At 41.1% G+C, this 20,959-nt stretch overlaps 1 protein-coding gene across 11 annotated transcripts in view; it reads left to right on the forward strand.

Moving 5' to 3' along the window:
• RAPGEF2 (Rap guanine nucleotide exchange factor 2) overlaps nucleotides 1-20,959 on the forward strand; it is a 2,418,607-nt gene that overhangs the window by 1,256,960 nt on the left and 1,140,688 nt on the right. For all 11 annotated transcript variants that reach the window (XM_044062055.1, XM_044062064.1, XM_044062056.1 and 8 more), the window contains exon 6: nucleotides 2,568-2,735. In XM_044062055.1, the coding sequence (XP_043917990.1) occupies nucleotides 2,568-2,735 (168 nt within the window). The remainder of the gene's footprint in view (nucleotides 1-2,567; nucleotides 2,736-20,959) is intronic.

Raw genomic sequence — 20,959 nt, forward strand, 5'->3', positions numbered from 1 at the left:
TGATTAGGGATGTCTTCCCTTCTTGGGATTTTACTCTTTTCTGTACTAGTTTCCTCCTTCTAGTGTATAGCTTGTTTATGGCAGGGGTCCACCAGACATGTTTCCTTTTCTTGGAGGAGTGAGTCTTGGTTTTGCGTGGGATGGCACGATCCATGCATTCTTGTAGGTGCCCATAGGCTAGACAGAATTTACATTTCACAAGAACATGTGCATTCAATTGAAGGTCTCAACACGCACCCAATAAGTATTTCAGATCATGCACCAATAATAACTGAAATTACAAACACAGGGTAATGATACTCCTATTACTGAATTCACATCTTCCCTACCAAATATTTTCATAAATTTCTTCAAATATCTACTCTCCTTTGTTATACTTTACTTTCTGGGCCCCCAGCCACATCTTCACTGCTGCAAATCACATTCCAGTCCCCATCTATAAGTAATAGTCTTTGCTGAAAACTGATTATTTCTCCCAGAATTTCCTTAATCTCTATTATAACAGTTTTAGGTGGAATATAAATGCATGCCAGTGTAATCCTCCTCCCTTGCCAGTAGCCCCTTAGCACTACAAATCTTCAATTATTATCTTTTTATCCTCTTCTATCACTGTTGGAGCTCCTCTTGCAATTAGTATAAGTACTCCTCTTTTCCTTTGTTCCAGGTATTCCACTGAATAGCCACCCTGAAAACCTTTCTTTAACAAATTCACATGTTCAGTTCTGTCTTAAGTGCACCTCCTGTAACATAGCTATTTGCACTTTACATTTTTTAATATAGTTCACTAGTGTCTTTTTTGCATTCATCTGTAATACCATTGACATTTAAAGACATTACAGAAAGCATCATTGCATTAAAAAGTTATTATTTCCACCTTTTATGTATAACACCTTTTTTGTTAAATGTCTAGTTCCAGATTTTGTGATACATGCATACACTATTTGGCAGGTTGAAGTTTTTGTACAGTTTTTTCTTATCGTATCCATTTGAGCCTATGTCACATCTTACAAAGTTTTGTTTTCTTGAAAGTCCTCAAAAAAAAAAAAAAAAAAAAAAAAAAACACACACCCTCAATATCCCCCCTAAAACCTATTAATTTAATATTAACAGACAAAACTATGTACATCTTCAACTATTAAAGTTTTACCCTCCTAATAGGAACAAAGGACAGCACAGTGGTGTAGCGGTTAGTGCTGTTCCCTCACAGCAAAAAGTCCTCCGGTTCAATTCTTGGCTGGAGTACCTTCTGTGTGGAGTCTGCACGTCCTCCCTGCATGTGTGTTGGTTTCTTCCAGGTGCTCTGGTTTCCTCCCACATTCCAAAGTCATGCAGTAGGTGAATTGGACACTGTAAATTAGCTCTAGGTGTGTGTGTGTGTGTGGTGCACCCTCTGAGGAGGGTTGGGCCTCCGGGTAGCAACCTGATCCCGTGAAACTCGTACCTGCCACGGAAATGACGAGTGCTGAAGGGCAGTCATTGACCGATGTGCTGAATGCACGGGAGCAAATCCAGGAATAGGAACAAAAGTCCCAAGCTGACAGCCATAGTCACAGACTTGAGTTGACCTAAAAGAAAGGTATAATAGCAAATGTTTAGTAGATCACTGTTGTAGTATTGGCATACTCTTGTCATCTTCTCTTACCCATCTTGAGCATCCTGGATTTCGGTGGGGTATCATAGTTCTTAGCAGCCACTGCATCCCCCACCTTCCCTCTGAGAGCGCAGGCTTGGCTCAGGTCTGGATGTATTTGATTAACCTTGTTTCTGTAGGTGCCCGATTTAGAGCATTCATGTGTTGTTTTTTTGGCTAGAATCTGTAAGATTTTGTAGGGGATTGGGTAATTTTGAGTAAGATGACTCTAAAGTGGGTTTGGGCTTTATACAGAAAAAAGTCCTGACATCATTAAGGTGGCAGATGTCCACTCAGCCTGGACGGGGAAAGATCTGGAAGTCGGGTTATGTTTCAGTCCTTTATGTGGCTGAAGTCCCCAGTTAATGATGTGTTTGAACATGTACGGTTATGATACGTTCATACAAAAGCACTTTTGCTGACAGCAGATCTTGTCTTTGTAAGTACATAATCAAGTTTCAAATTCCGACTGCATTTTTTTAAAAATAATTTCCAGATTATACTGTTGTTGTCTTTTGACTTTTCCCGGTTAGGGGTCACCGCAGCAGAACTCCGGTCTGCTAATGATTGGCAGTAGATTTTCACGAACACCGAGGTGCCAGCTCGATGTTCAACCTTCAACGAAGGCACGACCATTTGCGCATGTCTTTAGAACACCCACCCAACCGATGTGGTTTAGTAAAATGTCATTTCACTACAGCCATTCTTAGCACTAAGGGAAAAGAATATAAAAGCTTTACATTTAAAAGATAATTTCAGTCATTGTACTTCACTTTAATCTTGGTAATAGTTATTGTTGACAATTTCTAGCAACTGAAAGCATATGGATTGGGGCAGGGTTCGAGTGTTTACTTCAGGTCTCAGTTACTGTACTGTATTACCCATTATTTAAGCACCCAATATCATCATTAAAATGTATATCAATATTTTTTTTAAGGTGGATTACATGGATGAAAATGAGGAATATTTTCAACGTCAAGCATCTCATAGGCAGTCACGCCGAAGATTCCGGAAAATCAACCAGAAGGGAGAGAGACAAACTATTATTGATACAGTTGATCCTTACCCAGTGGGAAAGCCGCCATTGCCTAGAGGGTACCACACGGTAAGCCATGTTTTTAGAATAAACGTGCCAGTGCAAAAAAAAAAAAAAATAGCATTCAAGGGTTTTTTTTTTTTTTTAATGTGTTTTTTGCCTGATTTTGATATCTTGAGTGCAGATGTCTTAGAATTGTGGATTGGTCTTAATATTAAATCAGTTTTGTTTTGATTTCTTCTTTGACAGTAGTTTGAAATCCAGCTGAGAAAAGTACTTTTAAACACATGATTCCTTAAAGAATATGTAATGACTCGTGCCACATATGTGAAACTTTAGCCACCAGGTGCTGGAAATGCACAAGAATGTTTATGTCATGAGAGTATGGAGAGAGCTGATCTGCATCATCTGACAGCATCTTTCTAAAATATATTTGGATGGTTGCTTAATTGCTGCAGTTTATTTTTTTGCTATATATCATTGCCACTTGGGTTTTAGCGAGACAGTGATAGCTTTGCACTTTCAGAATTTAAATATTGCAATTTATTTTTTCTGCATGATCATGCTGCCTGCCTGTATTCATTGATGTTGTCACAGATACATTCCTATCATAACTTAGGTGTCTTTTCAGGTTAGGTTAGGCAGCAAGACAGTGCTGGTAGATGTGCCTATATTGTTTTCTTCTATAGCAGATGTAGTCAAAAGACAAGTTGCCCTCAGGCCATTTGCCCTGTCCTTACCACCAAAGTCTCTGATATGCCTGATGAAAACCATCAAGATCCAATTAAAGAGCTTGCACTTTTTGTTTCTTCCAGATATTGATTGCCTTGACAGTGACAAATTCTGATAATTAAATGTATGGGCTAACCAGTATTAAAAAATACTAACACTGCAAGTGCCAGTTGTACAAGAGCCACTATCAACAGCAGTGTTACAGGTCTCTACACACATACCCATAGCTGAAAGTTGAAATACAAATGAGTAAGACATTGGCTAAGCATCCAGCCCTTGTAAATCATAACTGCAGTAGGAGGAGCTTGTGTGCTGTGACAGGTTTGATTTGAAGAGGTTTCTGTTTGACATCTTTATCTTTGTGAGTGCAATGGAGTAATGGTTCATTTAATTTCATTTGCTTTAATTTAAATTGTTGAAAAGATGGACAGTATCCAAGCATAATAAATATAAATAATGAATATAAATGATAAAATTAGCTGCAGCAACAGAGACTGATAAATGTTACAGAAACTGGTATGATAATGTCATAGGGCAACAGTATGGAAATCTACCTTAAGATTCAGGTAATACCTTCAAAACAGGTGTTTAGTGTAGGGCTGTCCTAAAAAAGACTTCATTCTTTCGCTTTCTTTAAGCGGGGGGGGGGGCAAGCAAGGACACAAGGTACAGAAGTTATCGGCTATTGTGGTCACTCCTTCTACTGATGATTGCAGAGCTGATATTTTCCAAGTCAGTCAGCCCATCCAGAACACCAAGGACTTGTCATATGGCGTATTTCTTTCCTTTGATCACTGGTGGTTCAGTGTTGACAGTGGGCCCTTTGCTGCTTCTACAGCATTCCTTCCCCCTGCCTTCATGTGTCTACTTATTTAAGACTAATAACTTTAGCAATCAGCTGTACTTGTTTCATAGGATCATAGGAAGTCACTAGGGTAGTAGCCCTAGGGCCCTTACAAGCCTAACCAATTTCTACCCTTGTTTCCATGATCAGCACCTAATGCCCGTATCCAAGAGGGACACAGGTAGAGCCCCTTGGGTAAATTTATGGTTACCCATCCAGTCTTCCAGATTGAGATTGAAGAAGAGCTAGTGAGGTGCTCTGTTTGACATGAAGTGGGAGTATGTTCCAAAGGTGTGGTAACCTCTGGGAGACATCTGTCCCTCCAGCAGGTTCTCTTAATGTCGTTTACCAGGTTAGGTTTTTAGAGCGAGTAACTCATCTACTGTTTGACTTAAGGATATGCAGTATTTCCATTAAAGCAGGGTCAAAGGTTGCCTTGTATGCAAGGCAGAGATCGCCTCTGAGTAGTCTGAAACAGAATAAAGTGACGGTGATTTCTGACAGTCCACATAGGACAGATGCTGAATTTTTCCTTGTGAGGAATCTTTATAGTTTCTCGAGTTGCTGCAGGTGCTTGGAAAGATACACAACAAAAGGGGCATTGTACTCAATTATTGCCCTGATGAAGGAAGAGTACAGGGAGATTATAACTTCTGCAGTGCCCTTTCTTATGAGATGAGCAATATACAATGCCGCTCTTACCACCGTGGAGACATGGTGATTAAAGGTAAGATTGCTGAAAACCTGTGTGTGCAGGTCTCTCACCACTGAGTGCATACTTAGGGTGTTGCTATTGATGTGGTAGTTAGCAGGAACATCACCCTTACCGAAGGAGATGATGATACAATTTTTTGCATTGAGTTTAAGGCCATGACTTTGGCACCAATCATTTGTTTGTATAAGACATGCTTGTAGGATGTCTTCAGCTGATGTCTTATCAAAGTCAGGATTTCACTTGTATTGATGCCTTTGGTTATTTTATTCATTCAGCATTTTCATCAGAGCTGATATCATGGCACTGCTTTTCTGGCCACATGTGCAAGGCCACTAATATTGGAAATATGGCCTCCTCTTTTCATGGTGCAGGACATGTCTTGTGGTAGTGCCTAGGCTGTGAGGGTTCTGTCTGATTTCTAATGGATAAAAAAATAACCTTTACTTTTTTTCCATTCTCCCCCTTAATGCTCAGTGCTGCTGGGGCCTTTTAGGCTAGCTTTATTCTTGCCCTTTTTTTTGGCTGCTGCATATTCTTAAGATTGATGTCATTTTTGCTTTTCTCTCTTTATTCAAAATATTATGGCTTTTCTGCTTCCTCACCATTTTCTGTGGTGATTCCTTTTTCTTTCATACTTTCTTCTATTCTCTGCCTTTTCTTTTTGAAAATCTGTTAAATATCTGATTAGCTTAACAATAGGTTCTCCTGGCTTGCATCTAAAACATTGAATCTCTTATTTTATCCATGTTGCTTAATGTTTTGTAATCCCTCCTCCTCCATTTGTATTCATCTCCCTCCACTGTCTTTTGTTACTGAAAGTCTGTTGAATACCACATTAATTGGCCGTAGGTTCTTTTGTTTTTGTTTTTCTGGAAAGTTAGATCTTGTCTTGCAGTCATATGTTTAGTATTTTCTTTTTATCTGTTCTCCACTCCTGCTGGGCAGGTTATATGTATATTTGCATTTGCCAAGTGGAACATGAAGTTGTTGATACATTTGCTCTGCATTGCAAGTGCTACTGTTAAGAACATGTATTTGTGAGCTTTGTAGCACACTACATCAAAAAACAAAAACACATCAGAAACTGGGCACCCTGTATAGACGGAACTATTACCTTAACCTCACTGCAAAAAAAGCTCTAGCCTCAGCCTTCCTACTACCATCCCTACTGTATGGTGCCTCTATCCTTACCAATATCCAGTTCTATCTAAAAACCCAACTTGAGTCATGTTACAATAAGGTTGCCAAATCTGCAACAAATAGATTCTCTGCACATCACTGTTCCTCTCTAAGGCCACTCAACTGGCTAGAACTACCACTTTATTTCAACTACCTACAGTTAACTACTGCACATAAAATTATATATAAACCCACAGTGTGCCCTTCTCTTTCCTCCTTAGGTCCTTGTAGACCTCTCAGATAAGAAAATGAAACACTGCTCAATATAGAAAACCCAGTCTCCCAGCTGGTCAAATGCTCTATTCTTTTACTGTCTCTAAACTTTGGAACACCCTCCCATCTTCAATCACTTCCATCAGTTACCCTGCACTGTTTAAGAAGTCTCTTAGACAAATTCTCTCCTCTCACTGGCTATGCTCATGCCAAAATAACTCTCTCTCTAAACACTTGTCCTCCTACTCCAACCCACTTCCTTCTGGCCTGCTGATGATCCAGCTAGCTTCTCTATAATACAAGCCCCTCTTGCCTTACTTGTTTACCTTAGCCATCCACCTTACACCACCTTTCTCTCTACCTCTCTCCCATTACTGACCATTGTAGCATCCATCAACGTTCATCATTTTCTCTTGCTCCTAACCCCTAATAGTTAACTACTTAAAACTGTTATCTCATTTTGTATACACTTTCAGCAGTCTTTAAAAATCTTATCCGACTTACTCTTTGCATATATCCTTTAACACTGCTAAATACGTACATAACATAAATGGTTTATTACGTACATATATAACCTGAACCTTTCCACTCATATCCAAGCTGGTTACTACTTGATACCTGTTAGCTCTGATATGTATTTGTATTTCAAATCTGATTGGTTAAAGTTATGTCCATATTTGTTACTGTACTGCTTGATAGCTCTGTATGCAATTGTATTTGTATTTTGCATTTCTATTTATATGTATATCAACTTGTAAATTGTATATATCAACTTGTAAATTGTATGTGGAGCTTTTCTCCCCGGGTCTCTACTGAAAATGGGCTCACCTGGGTCCAGTGGACCTTCCCGGTAAACAAATTCAATAACTAACTAAATAAATACATACTACGTACATACATGGCTGATAGGTTTTGCTTAGATCATGTATAGTTTTTTTTTTATTTTGTTAACCAGGTAAGCTTACTGGATAGAAGTTTTCCTTGTCTGTTTGTATGACTTGCTTTGAGTCATGTAATACACTAATGGAGGCTGAGAAAATCAAGCCTGAATTGCAGGAAGCAGCTTGTTAGCTCATTGTCCTATTATTGTGTATGTATTTGTGTTATATTATGTATGTGTATACATGTATATCTCTATATGGTTCCCTGATAGATGAGCAATACCTGATCTAGTAAGTTCCAAAATGTCAGCAACTAAACAGTTTCAAAAAGTTAGCATTCTCTCTTCAAAGCTTTTAATTTTTGTAAGGGACTGTCTGCATACATGTACCACTTAACGTCTGGGATAGGTTTTGTCCCATAGAATGTCAAGTGACAAGGACATTAAGCGAACACTGTATTCTTTGCATTGTGCTTTGCTTAACATACTTCTGCACAATATCCAACCGCATTTACATCCACTTAGCATAATATGGACATAAATGCAGTTGGACATTGTATGGAAGTGCGTTAAGTGGTATGCACCTGTATTATTTGCATTTATGTGCATTGTGTGTGTGTGTGTGTGTGTGTGTGTGTGTGTGTGTGTGTGTGTGTGTGTGTGTGTGTGTATGTATATATATATATATATATATATATATATATATATATATATACAGCTGTATATCTAAATATGTAACGCACATTTTAACCAGATGTATGTCTAACTATGTAAAACACATTTTAACCACTCCAACGTTATAAATGACTTAAAAATGTGTAACTGGACCTCCCCTAAAAAGCCTACCTCTTGATGAAGCAGTACTGTATTTCAGTACTACCTTCTTAAACACCCTTAACCATCATGCCCCTTCCAGAACAACAAGAATTAAAACTTAAATATGCCCCCTGGTTAACCCCAGACACAAAATCCCTCTTCAAAAAAAGAAACAAGGCCTGGACCAACTACCTCAACAGTAAATCCCAGTCAAACAAACAAATATACTTGGAACTACGTAACAAAGCCAAAAATCTCACCAAAACAGACAACATCTTACTGCCAAGTGTTACAGGATAAGCACAGGAACAACCCACATAAATTTTGGGCAGCAATTAACTCTGTTCTAAAACCAGGAAAAACAACTACCCCAACCCCAAAAAATAGATAACAACCAAGAAGACATCCCCACTCAATTTAAAAAATACTTCACAGAAACTATCCAGACACTTGCAAACAACCAACCCTATGACAACATCCCCACCCCTGCAAATGCACCCCCATCCCCAACTAACAATTACCCCAAGTTCAGCTTCCACCCAGAACCAACCAAATCCATTGAAAAACTACTCCTCAAGCTCAAACCAACATCTCTAGCCGCAGATAAACTACCCGCTAAATACTTCCATCTAGCTGGTGATATCATATTATTTCTCCATCCTAATTAACAGATCCATCTCAGTGTTTATAGTACCCAAGCTATGGAAAATATCACATATCATCCCTCTACATAGAGGAGGAACCTCCCAGGAACTCAATAACTACCGCCCTATAGCCATACTACCCCCTCTATCTAAAATTTTAGAGAGGGTAATACACAAGCAACTAATGAGATATCTCCTAGAAAATAATCTAATAGCAACACAACAACATGGCTTTAGGCCCTTCCACAGTATCACCACCACACTAACAGAATTCACCAACATTGTCAATACTCACAGAAACAACGGACTCCTTGTATCTGCCACCTTCCTTGACTTATCCAAAGCATTCAATATGGTTAACCACAATAAACTCCTCCTTTCTCTAGCAACTCTAAACCTTACCATCCCTGTCATCTCCTGGTTCAAAAACTACCTAGACAGAAGGAAACAAGCTGTAATGTGGCAAAACCAACTCTTCCCCCTCCCTACCAGTCACCCTAGGAGTACCCCAAGGCTCCATCCTTGGGCCACTTCTTTGTACTCTCTTCACCAATCAGCTCCCAAACAGTATTCCTAAAGCCTCAATAGTGCAATATGCAGATGATACCACCACAATATGTGCAGCCAAATCAATTGACACCCTTCACTCCCTAGCACAAGAATGCTTTTCCCTAGCAGAAACTTGGATCACAAACCAAAGGCTCATTCTGAACCCAAGTAAAACAAAACTATAACTCTCTAGCTCCCACAGAGCCACACCTCCCACTGATTATTTCATCATCTCCTCCTTTAACAAGACCACAATCACCCCCACAAATCATACCAAACTCTTAGGGGTTGAAATAGATAATCACCTTAGATTTGACCTACATATTTCTATAATCATAAAAAAATACATAAAAACTTGGTCTACTGTATCGCAATAAAAAATTCCTCGCTGACCACTCCGAGTACAATAGCAAGAACTCACCTACTATCCACCCTACTGTATGCCTCCCCCATGCTTGCAAATCTCTGCAAAACCAACCTAAACAAACTAGATAGTTGTTATAAGACAGCCAAATTCGGTACAACCTCTCCCATCAGAACACATCACTGTGAATGCCTAAAAAAAACTCAGTTGGCTAGAACTACCACTACTACTTCAACTCAATCAACTATCACTAGCCCACAAAATAATACATAACACTGAAAACACCCCAGCCCTACAAAATCTTTTGCAACCCTATACAACCACCAGGCCCTTGAGGTCTAGCACACAAAACCTCAAAGTAACCAAATATAACAATGAAGCTGGCAAGTCTGTCTACAGCCACTATATAGCAAAAACCTGGAACTCCCTTCCTACTCACATAACTGACAACAAATCCCCATAAGAGTTCAAGAAACTTGTCAAAAAAATCACTTTTTAAACAATCACTTGTGCTCCTGTATCCCCCCAGGCTAATGTCTCATTATAGCACCTCACCAAACCTAAGTAACTCTGCTAAATTAACCACTCATATTACTGTATCCACTTAGGACTGTTAATCTACTGCTCATTCCATCTCTCAAGGAGTTAGGGTAAACTACCCCAGCACTGTTGTGCTGTCCAAGACATATTGTAAATCAGTTTGTTATCCTTCTCAACTAAAACCAGGAGAAAACATATAGTAAATCAATGTGTTAGAGAATGAATGTATTCTATCTGCTAGTTAATGTGTATGTTAAAGTCTCTTCTATGAAAATTGTATATCAAAAGTCTGTCCTCCTCAACTAAAACCAGGAGAAGACCTATAGTAAATCAATTTGTTAGAGAATGAATGTATCCTATCTGCTAATCAATATGAAAATAGTATGTCAATAATCTGTCCTTAAAACTATGATGTTATGTGATCCTATCTCGCCTACATTCTGTACTGATGGGCTCGGAGACGATCCCTCGGCTCCGACTCGGCACGCTATGCTATAGAGCGAAGCCTCTTATTGGCTGAGCTATTTTCTATCCCAGGATGCACCACCACTAATCCCCCATATCTCGTTTGCCGCTTACAAGCTAGGACGTGGTCTCAAACTTGGCTGAGCTAAGTACTGTTTTCTTCAAAGTTTCCTGTCAGGAATTTTGCTATTCTTACCCCAAAAGCTGTTTTAACAGCTATTGTTGTACGAGTGTGTTTTGCTGATTTTTGTTGTGGAAAATTGTGTTTTTGATTAAGGGAAAGGTTTCCCGTTTAAGTTAGAGGGGCCTTCCCCTATTCTTTAACTAGTGTCTTTATTTTTTTCAGGAGGTCAAGCACCTGCTTAAGTTAGAGGGTCTTGGCCCTCCTTTTCAGTATTTTTTCCTGATATATTTAGTGTATTGTCTTGTTTAAAAAAAAAAAAAAAAAAAAGTTGGTTAAAATCTTTTGTTTTGTGGTAAAATCTTCATTTCTGAACAGATACTGCTACTTTAACTTGTTTTGTTTAGTGTCTGTTGTTAGTCAGTATGTCAAAAGAACATAGACCCTCTGGGTTTAAAAAGTGCACGAGGTGCGGTTATAAAATGTCTATAACCGATGACCACTCCTCGTGCGTGTATTGTTTAGGCGCCAAGCACCTACAGGAGTCCTGTAGCGTGTGTCACGCCTTTTCTTCTAGAGTCCTCCAAGAGAGGAAGAATAAATTAATATTGAAAGGGCTGATTAAACCCTCCTTCGAGGCGGCCTTATCTTCCTCTTCCTCTTCCACCAAAAAGAAGAAAAAAGCGTCGGCTCCGACCAGCCCGTCTGAACCGACTGCTAAGAAACCTAGGCAGGCTTCTCCATCGGCTCCATGGACTTCGGAGCCGAGGGCGGAACGGTCTGCCTCGATGCCTCCAGTCTCGACTCCTCTGGTTTCGGAGCCGAGGACTGGGGCGTCGAGAGGCGGGTCACCTTCATCGGCTCCACTGATTTTGGAGCCGATGAGGGTTGCCGGCTCAGACTCTTCCCCTTTGGCGCCGAAGCCCTCCTCGGTACCGAGGGAAATTGTTTTGGGATCTCCCTCGGAACCAATATTGGTCGAATCCATTCGGAGCCGGTCCCCCAGTCCTTTGGAGCCGATGAAGAAGTTGGTTCGGACCCGATCAGTCTCATCTAGATCCTCCAAGATGTCTGATTCGGACATCGACAGGGTGCTCCTAAGACTTTTCCAGTCTCCTGTGTTCCAGAAGTTAGTTTCGGCTCCAGCCCATTCGGCTTCGGAGCCGATGGTCCACCCTGTAGTTATGGTTCCTCCTCCAACAGCCTCGGCACCGTTGGTGCTGGTGGAGCCGAGGGAGGTTTCTGGGTCGGGCCCAACCCTTACTCCAACTCCGGCTCTCGAGTCGGAGTTCGGTACGCGGACCTCCTCTGTCGGCCCTGGGGGGGACGCTTCGGGACTGATGTTTTCAGTCCCAAGCCTTCCTCTTGGTGCGTCAGCTGCGGGGGGTACCGTCTACTGTTGTGGCCACGGAGGTGGGACCTTCCCAGGATTCTGGTGGTCCGGCCTTCAGGGCCATGAGGAGTGCTTTAGCCAAATCCTCTTTGGCTACCTCCACGGTCTCTCCAGCACCTTCCCTGCATATGGAGACTGGGTCTTTGGCAGTCCCCCTGTCCTTAGACAGCGGAGCCCCGGGGCCTGAGGTCACCCCCACTGGGGGTTCTCCCCCTCCTGGAGGTCCCTCTGAAGCTTCTTCGGAGGAACCTCCAAGGAAAAGATCGTGCAAGAGGAAGCACGTTGACTCCCCTGATGAGTCTCTCACATCAGACACTGATCTTGATGATGCAGAGGGGGTCCCCTAAGTCGTCCTCAGATGATGTCTCCTTTGCAGACATCCTGGAAGCCCTCAAACAACGAGGCGGCTGGCAATCCAAACCCCCTTCTGCTGACGAGTCGGTGTTCCTTAAGGCCTTCGGGGCTCAGCCCTCCGCCTCCTGGGTGTCTCCGCCCTTCGATGAGCTCCTAGATTTGATCTGTCGAAGGGCATGGGAACACCCAGACTCTGTGGAACCGGTGCCTGCTCGCCCGAACAAGTTCCTGTCAGCACCCCCAGAAAAGGAGTTTTTGACGAAAGGTGTGGCTGTAGATGCCTTGGTTGTGGCATCTGCTACCCAGCAAGATGTAGCAGAGGCTTCGACGTCCGTCCATCCTCCTAATAAGGAGTCTAGGAGCATGGATCGGTACGGTAAGCGCACCCTAAGTTCAGCGGCCTTTACTTTAAGGTCCCTGAACTATCTAACGCACTTCACTAGGTTTCAGAGGGATCTGATCAAGGAGCTTTCAGATACCCTCTTGGGTAACCTACCTGAGCAGCTGGCCCAGACGGTTGGCTCTCAGTTGGCTACGCTGTCATCCATATCGAACTCGTCCATGAGGCTCATTTCTTATGCGGCCGAAGGGGCGAGTAGAGCGGCGGGTACAGGTATTGCTCTACGGAGGCAAGCCTGGCTCCGCCTGTGTCATTTTGCGGAAGCCTTCAAGTCTTCCTTTGCCGACGCCCCCTTTGATGGGTCCTCTTTGTTTGGACCCAAGGTAAAGGCCACATTGACCCGCTGCGAGCAAGCAGGTAAGACTTTGACTGCCGTAGGGGCACGATTTTCCACTCCCTTTCGGCCTTACCCCAAGGCTAAAAGAGGAGGGAAAATGTGGTTCCGTAGATCTCAGAAGTCTTATCCCTCACAGCAGGACGATCCCCCTTCTAGAGGCAGAGGAGGGGGAAATTCTTCTGGAAGACGCCGTCCCAGAGGCAGCAGAGGCCCCCGCAACACTGGAGACCGCGAATCCTTTCATGGCTCTTCAGCCTTTCACAGTCCCTGAGGGATTGCCCGACTGTGCAGCTCTGGAGCCAGTCGGGGGTCGTTTTTCGAGGCACCTAAAAGCCTGGGAAGGTATCACTCAGGACCGATGGGTGCTTAGAATTATCGCCGGAGGTTACGCCATCCCCTTTTCTCACCCCCCCCACCTCAGTCCAAAAAAATCCCGGACCCGCCACCCAGTCAACGGGAAATTGCAGCCCTAGAAGTTTCAAAGCTGCTTCAAAAAGGAGTCATCCAACCGGTCCCCGCAGACCAGATCGGATTAGGGACTTACTCAAGATTCTTTTTGGTGCCAAAAAAGACCAGGGACTTGAGGCCCATTTTGGATCTCAGCATTCTAAATCGTTCAGTCAAAAAGTCCAAGTTCCGAATGGTCACCCTACAATCCATTCTCCCACTGCTGGAGAAAGGTGTTTGGATGTGCTCCATAGATCTCAAGGACGCTTATTACCATATCATGGTACATCAAGCGTCCAGGAGACATCTGCGCTTCAGCCTGGGAGACAGTCATTTTCAGTTCCGCGCGCTGCCCTTTAGTCTCACCACAGCCCCCAGGGTGTTCACCAAATGTTTGGCGGTCGTGACTGCTCACCTGAGAAGTCTAGGATTCCAGGTGTTTCCGTATCTAGACGACTGGCTCCTAACTGCCACCTCCAAGCATCTACTATTGCGGAGCCTACAAGCCACAATATCACTGGGCACTTCCCTTGGAATCACCTTCAATTGGCCAAAGTCTGTGTTGCTGCCATCTCAACGCATAAGATTAATCGGAGTAGAGATAGACTCAAACCGAATGCGGGTCTATCTACCTACAGAAAGGATACAAACCATACAGGCTCAAGTACGAGCCTTACTTCCCAGATCCAAAGCCCCAGCCAGAATGGTCCTGCAGCTATTGGGATCTATGTCCGCCACAGTTCTTCGAGTTCCCCTAGCAAGGTTGCACATGAGAATTCTCCAGTGGCTTCTTTCAACACAGTGGTCCTTTCAGGATCTCCCTCTCAGTCACCTCATATGGATCACGGAAACCTGCAAACGGGACCTTCGCTGGTGGCTGGTGCCCTCCAATCTGGATCAGGGACGACCCTTTGTTCCACCTCCTCCTGTGGCCACTTTGACTACGGATGCCTCCCAGATGGGGTGGGGGGGCATTCCCTGGGCAGGTCAGTCCAAGGCAAATGGCATTCGGAAGAGTCCCTACTTCATATCAACATCTTAGAAATGAGGGCGATGTTTCTGTCCCTACAAAGCCCTTCACGATTACCTCCCTCAGGGCGTTATTGCCGTTCACTCCGACAACATGTCAGTAGTCTGGTACCTGAACAAGCAGGGAGGGACCAGATCCTACCCCCTTTGCAGAGAGGCCATGAGAGTTTGGGAATGGGCAGTGTCGACCAAACGATTTCTAGTGGCGACTCATATCCCTGGCAAAGCCAATGTGATAGCCAACAGACTGAGCAGAACTATCCTCTCTCCACACGAGTGGTCTCTGAACATTACAGTTGCAAATCAGATTTTCAGCAAATGGGGAATTCCTTGTTGCGACCTCTTCACAACACCGCTGAATGCGAAGTGCAAAAAGTTCTTCTCCCTCACTCCGGCTCCAGGGGAGAGCCCTATGGACGCACTAGCCCATCCGTGGCCCACCGGCTTGCTATATGCTTTTCCCCCAGTTCCCCTCCTTCCCAGAGTGATCCAAAAGGCGTCTCACTTGGGGAGCAAAATGATCTTAGTTGCTCCTTACTGGCCTCGTCAGCTATGGTTCCCTTATCTTCGGAAATATGCACTGGACGGTCCATGGTTCCTGGATCAGATCCCAGACCTATTAGTTCATTAGTCGGGACTACTCCACCAGTCCCTCCACACCTTGAAATTAACAGCTTGGCTCCTCCTCTTCCGACTATAGTCAGGAATCATACCTTAGACCCGGAAGTTGTACATATCTTATCTTTGGCCCACAAGTCTGCCACTAAGAAATTGTATTCTAGCAAATGGAAGAGATTTGCTATTTGGGCTCAACTCCGGGGTCTGGATCCCATCACTAATCCCATATCAGAAGTCCTGAAATTTCTAACTTCCCTATTCAATCAAGGTTCTTCAGTCTCTACCATCAAGGTTCAATTGGCAGCTATCTCCAATTTTCACAAGTCTATAAACCCACCTTTAATGAGCAACAGATTGTGTAAGACCTTCATGAAAGGTGTTGCGCTTTTACGACCTCCGATTTCTCATCCTGCTCCTCCATGGGATCTCGATGTGGTGTTACATGCCTTAACTTCCTCCCCCTTCGAACCGGCAGCAACATGCGATCTGAAATTTCTATCGTGGAAAACTGCCTTTCTGGTTGCGATTACTTCTGCCAGAAGGGTTTCAGAGCTTCAAGCTTTGTCTGTAAAACCTCCGTACCTGGTTTTTCACAAAGATAGAGTATCTCTCAGGCCAAATCCATCCTTTGTCCCTAAGGTTTGTTCCAGTTTTTGCCTACAACAGTCATTAGAACTTCCAGTTTTCTTTCCAAAGTACTCAAACAAAGCGGAATACATATTCCACACATTAGATGTCCACAGGCAATTGCGTTTTTATTTAGATAGGACCAAACAAACAAGGAAAACAGATCAATTGTTTGTATCCTTTTCGGATAATAAATTGGGCAAAGCCGTCACAAAGGTCACTATTGCCAAATGGATCAGGGACTGTATTACTCAAGCTTATTCCTCTTTTAATAAAGAGCTTACGACCTCTGTCAAAGCTCATTCTACTAGAGCTATGGCTACTTCAATAGCATTCCATTCTAAGCTTGCCATTAGTGACATTTGTGCTGCTACGTGGTCTTCCCCGCACACTTTCATTTCTCACTACAAATTGGATGTGGCATCTCGGGGGCGAGCTTCATTTGGTTCCACAGTGCTCAGGAGTGTTTTCCAGTGAGCCACCCAGGATTTAGGTGCTAGGGACGCTGTCCCATCAGTACAGAATGTAGGCGAGATAGGATCACATAACATCTTTTAGTTATGTACTTACCATAACTTTAGATGTTTGGGATCCATCTCGCCTACATTCCCAATAACCCACCCTCCTTCCCCCTTCCTTGGAGATCAGAGGAGATCAGAAGGTCCGGATCCTGTTGTTTCATCTTGAAACATCTGGCAATGTTATATAAACATGTTATGTATGTGTGCATGAATGCGGACAAACAAGATCTGGGGGATTAGTGGTGGTGCATCCTGGGATTGAAAATAGCTCAGCCAATAAGAGGCTTCGCTCTATAGCATAGCGTGCCGGCTCCGAGCCCATCAGTACAGAATGTAGGCGAGATGGATCCCAAACATCTAAAGTTATGGTAAGTACATAACTAAAAGTTTTGTAAAAATGACCTCTTAGAGCTTTTCTCCCCGGGCCTCCACTGAAAATGGACTTGTAATCTTGTTGGACTCTCCCAGTCAACAAATGTAAAATGAAATAAAATAAATAAAATAAATCTATAAATTGCTGAACCTCAGAAGAACTGCAACCTCTGTCATCTTCTCCCACGTTACCACTTTCATTTCTACTGATCTGAGGGTTGCAGTTGTGGTCTTAATAATTTCAGAAGCACCTCTGCATATATGTTGGGGTGTGTGTATTTATGTATAGCTATATGTGTGTGTGTCTGTTTATGTATGTATATAGATAGATATGCAACTCACTCTCTCTCTCTCTATATACTATATATCTATATATATATATATATATATATATATATATACATATATATATATATATATATATATATATATATATATACATACATACATATATATATACATATATATATATATATATATACATACATATATATATATATATATATATATATATACATACATATATATATATATATATATATATATATATATATATATATATATATATATATATATATATATATATATATATATATATACATACATACATACATATATATATATATATATATATATATATATATATATATATATATATATATACACAAATACACACACACACATTTTTTGATTTTATTTATCCTTTTGACCTGCTTAGTCCCAGTCCCACTAGGCCACTATATACATACATACATACATATATATATATATATATATATATATATATATATATATATACATACATACATACATACATACATATATATATATATATATATATATATATATATATATATATATATATATATATATATATATATATATACATACATATATATATATATATATATATATATATATATATATATATATATATCTATATATATATATATATATATATATATATATATATATATATATATATATATATATACACAAATACACACACACACATTTTTTGATTTTATTTATCCTTTTGACCTGGTTAGTCCCAGTCCCACTAGGCCAGTGACCTCTTTTCATGGGAGACCCGAGGTGCGATTTACAATGCTAGGGGAAAGTTTTGTCAGAGCATCAGGGAGCAACGTCTACTCTTTGGAGTTGCTAGATGGAGCCAGAGGGCTCCTACAACAATGAGGAAGAGGCCTAACGGCACCAGCAGTGAGGAGGAGAGATAAAACTATGGAGACTTTGGAGGCAGAAAGTGAGCATGTGGTGAAAATTTTGTTCAATATATAATCGATTCCTGAGTGGTGGATTTTACAAATGAGCAGCGTTTAGCTGTCAAAGAAAGAGTCTGCTAAAGTGGTGCAGATAACAGAACTGGCATCAGGAGGACTTGCAGTGGTGATTTATTAAATAACAGAATATGATAATCCAAGAGACAGTTCTGCTCGTTTCATGGGGTGAGATGATGGCTAACTTTTTTCGATGTGCTGAGAATGGTAGTGTAGAAAAGGAACTAGGTGATGTTGCAGCAAACTTATGCAGCGATGAGAGAAGGTAAAAGAAAAAAGCAGCAACTAAATGAAAAGTTGTCTAGCTTTGTGGCAGCAGATACCATATGCAGCAGTGACAGCAGGCAAAAAAAAGAGTAGGAACAAATTGTAAGTAAAACTATTTTTTAAAAAAAGATCAACTGTGAGAATAAGAGCAAAAAATGACACTGTAATAGATATTATTTATAGGACAATTTGGTAACTTTTCTCAGTCTTAAAGCTCAAGAAATTTGGTGTCATAGATATTGGGACAGAGACTTGTGTGACTTAACATTTGAAACTGATGATGAAATTTCTGGCATTGTGTAACTAAAAGAACATTTATCCATGGAATAATTATTTTTCTGGTAGTAACTTAAATGTTAAATGTTTCTTTGCAGTTTAGAACTGATGAACTAGAAGAAAGTGATAAAAAAATGCATGTTGGATTTGTGTGAAACTGTAATATTGTAAAAGTTAGCGATGAGAGAAACTTATGGAATTTGGTATAAATTGTAAGCTGTTTTGAAAAGTGAAAAAACACTGTGAAATACTTGTGTTGTTTTGTAGGTGGTCATAGAGGGGCATTAAGATATACTGGCCCGCCTGAATTTTATATATATATATATATGTGTGTGTATATATATATATATATATATATATATATATATATATATATATGTGTGTGTGTATATATATATATATATATATATATATATATATATATATATATTTTTTTTTTTTTTTTTTTTTTTTTTTTTTTTTGTATGAGGTCTTTCCTCACTTAATGATTGTGAAAAGGTGCAATATAACCATTGTGGGGAGGAAGGGCATACAACACGAATGTGTGTGCATCTGATTGCAGTTTGTGTAAAAGAAAGTAAAAAAAAAAAATAAAAGACACTTTTGGATGGATTGCCAAGAGCAAACGGCAAATAATGAAAAAGGGGAAATTGAAGAAAACATACGTGAGGAAAGACCGAGGGAGAGGGTGAAATAGGTAAAGAAGAAACTATAGAAGAAGAAAAAAAATATGGAGAGGAAAATGAAAGATGGTGCATGCAGAAAGACAGGTCAGAAGAGGGGATTGATGCTAATATTTTTTTTAAGTTCTAGCCAGTGAAAAGTCTGATTCTGAGGACCAAGGATTATTTGTACGTAAACCCAGCAAAAAATATTCAGTTGGAGAAAGTGTAAAATAGAAAAATTAAAATGTAAAATTATTTCACCTAAACTTAAAAAGAAGGAAAAGCAGCAATTTAGAGTACTTTCAGTAAGTGTGAACAGTATTAGTAACACTGTAAGAAGGATAGAGATACTGGAATGTCATGCTAAATGTGATGTGGATGTTCTGTTAGAGATTGTAAGATTCTTGACAAGTGGAGAAAGACTGCAGAAGAAACATTGTTGGGTAGAAGTATAATGCGGAACTTAGGAAGTGAACGTTGTTCTGGAGTGGCTTTGTTGTCTAAAAAAACTGAAAATGCTATATGTAATGTTAGTAAGGATGAGAAGATCAACTGTTTTGGATGTGAGGTGGAGAGAACATGTTTATAAAACTATAGGGTTCATAGGTAGGTACTAGGCTATTGGCCCTAGGGCCTATATGAGCCTAGCCAAAAAGGTATCTTAGCTTTCGCCACCCAAGAAGATTATTTTCCTGTGCTCCTGTCCAGTACAGCCACAGAGGTGATCCCCAGGGTGAATTTCCTATTTCCCATACAGTCATCAAGATTTTTCTTGGAGTGCTAATGAACTTTGTTTGATATAGATAGGTAGTTTGTTCCAGAGTATGAGAAGTCTCTGGGACAAGAATCTATCCCTTCAGCATGTTCTGTTTATTGTAGTGACAAGGTTTAGGTCTCTAGAGCGTGTAGCTCGGAGGGATTGGGATTTCTTTAAGTGGAGCATGTCCAACAGGTCAAGGTTTGACATAGCTTTGTATGTTAGGCCGAGATCGCCTCTGAGTAGGCGATATGAGACGGAGTAAAGCTGGAGTTTTTTTAGACTGTCTGCGTAGGGCATCTGTTTGAGGCTGGTAATCCTCTTTGTGAGGTATTTCTGTGTCCTTTCTAGTTGCTGTAGATGTCTTGTGAGGTACATACCAAAAAGGGCGTTGTACTCTATAATGGTTCTAATGAGTGATGAGTAGAGGGGAACAGTGACCTCTTTTTTCCTGGATGAGAAACCTTTTGTGATGTGTGTCACGTAGAAGGATTTCTTGACTACTGTGGCAATATGATTATCATAGGAGAGACTACTGTCCACCTGTGTCCCAAGGTCTCATCACACTTTCAGTGTTAAGTAGACTACCATCTATGTGGTAGCTCATGGGTACAGAGTTTTTCCGAAAGGAGATGACAGTGCACTTTTTGGCATTGAGCTTGAGGCCATGGATTTGACACCAGGCATCTGTCTGCATGAGGCCCTTTTGTAGGAAGTCCACATCATTAGGAGTTTTGATTATGGCTCCTAGTTTGCAGTCATCTGTGAACTTCATTAGCCAAAGACCACCTGTGTTAGCCTGTACTTCTGAAAAGTAGATGCCAAACGGGAGAGGACCCAGGACTGAACCCTGTGGTACTCCACTTGTCA

Source organism: Protopterus annectens, chromosome 2.part1 (genome assembly GCF_019279795.1).
Source record: "Protopterus annectens isolate FY-2018-M chromosome 2.part1, PAN1.0, whole genome shotgun sequence".
In the NCBI taxonomy this organism is placed as follows: Eukaryota; Metazoa; Chordata; order Ceratodontiformes; family Protopteridae; genus Protopterus; species Protopterus annectens.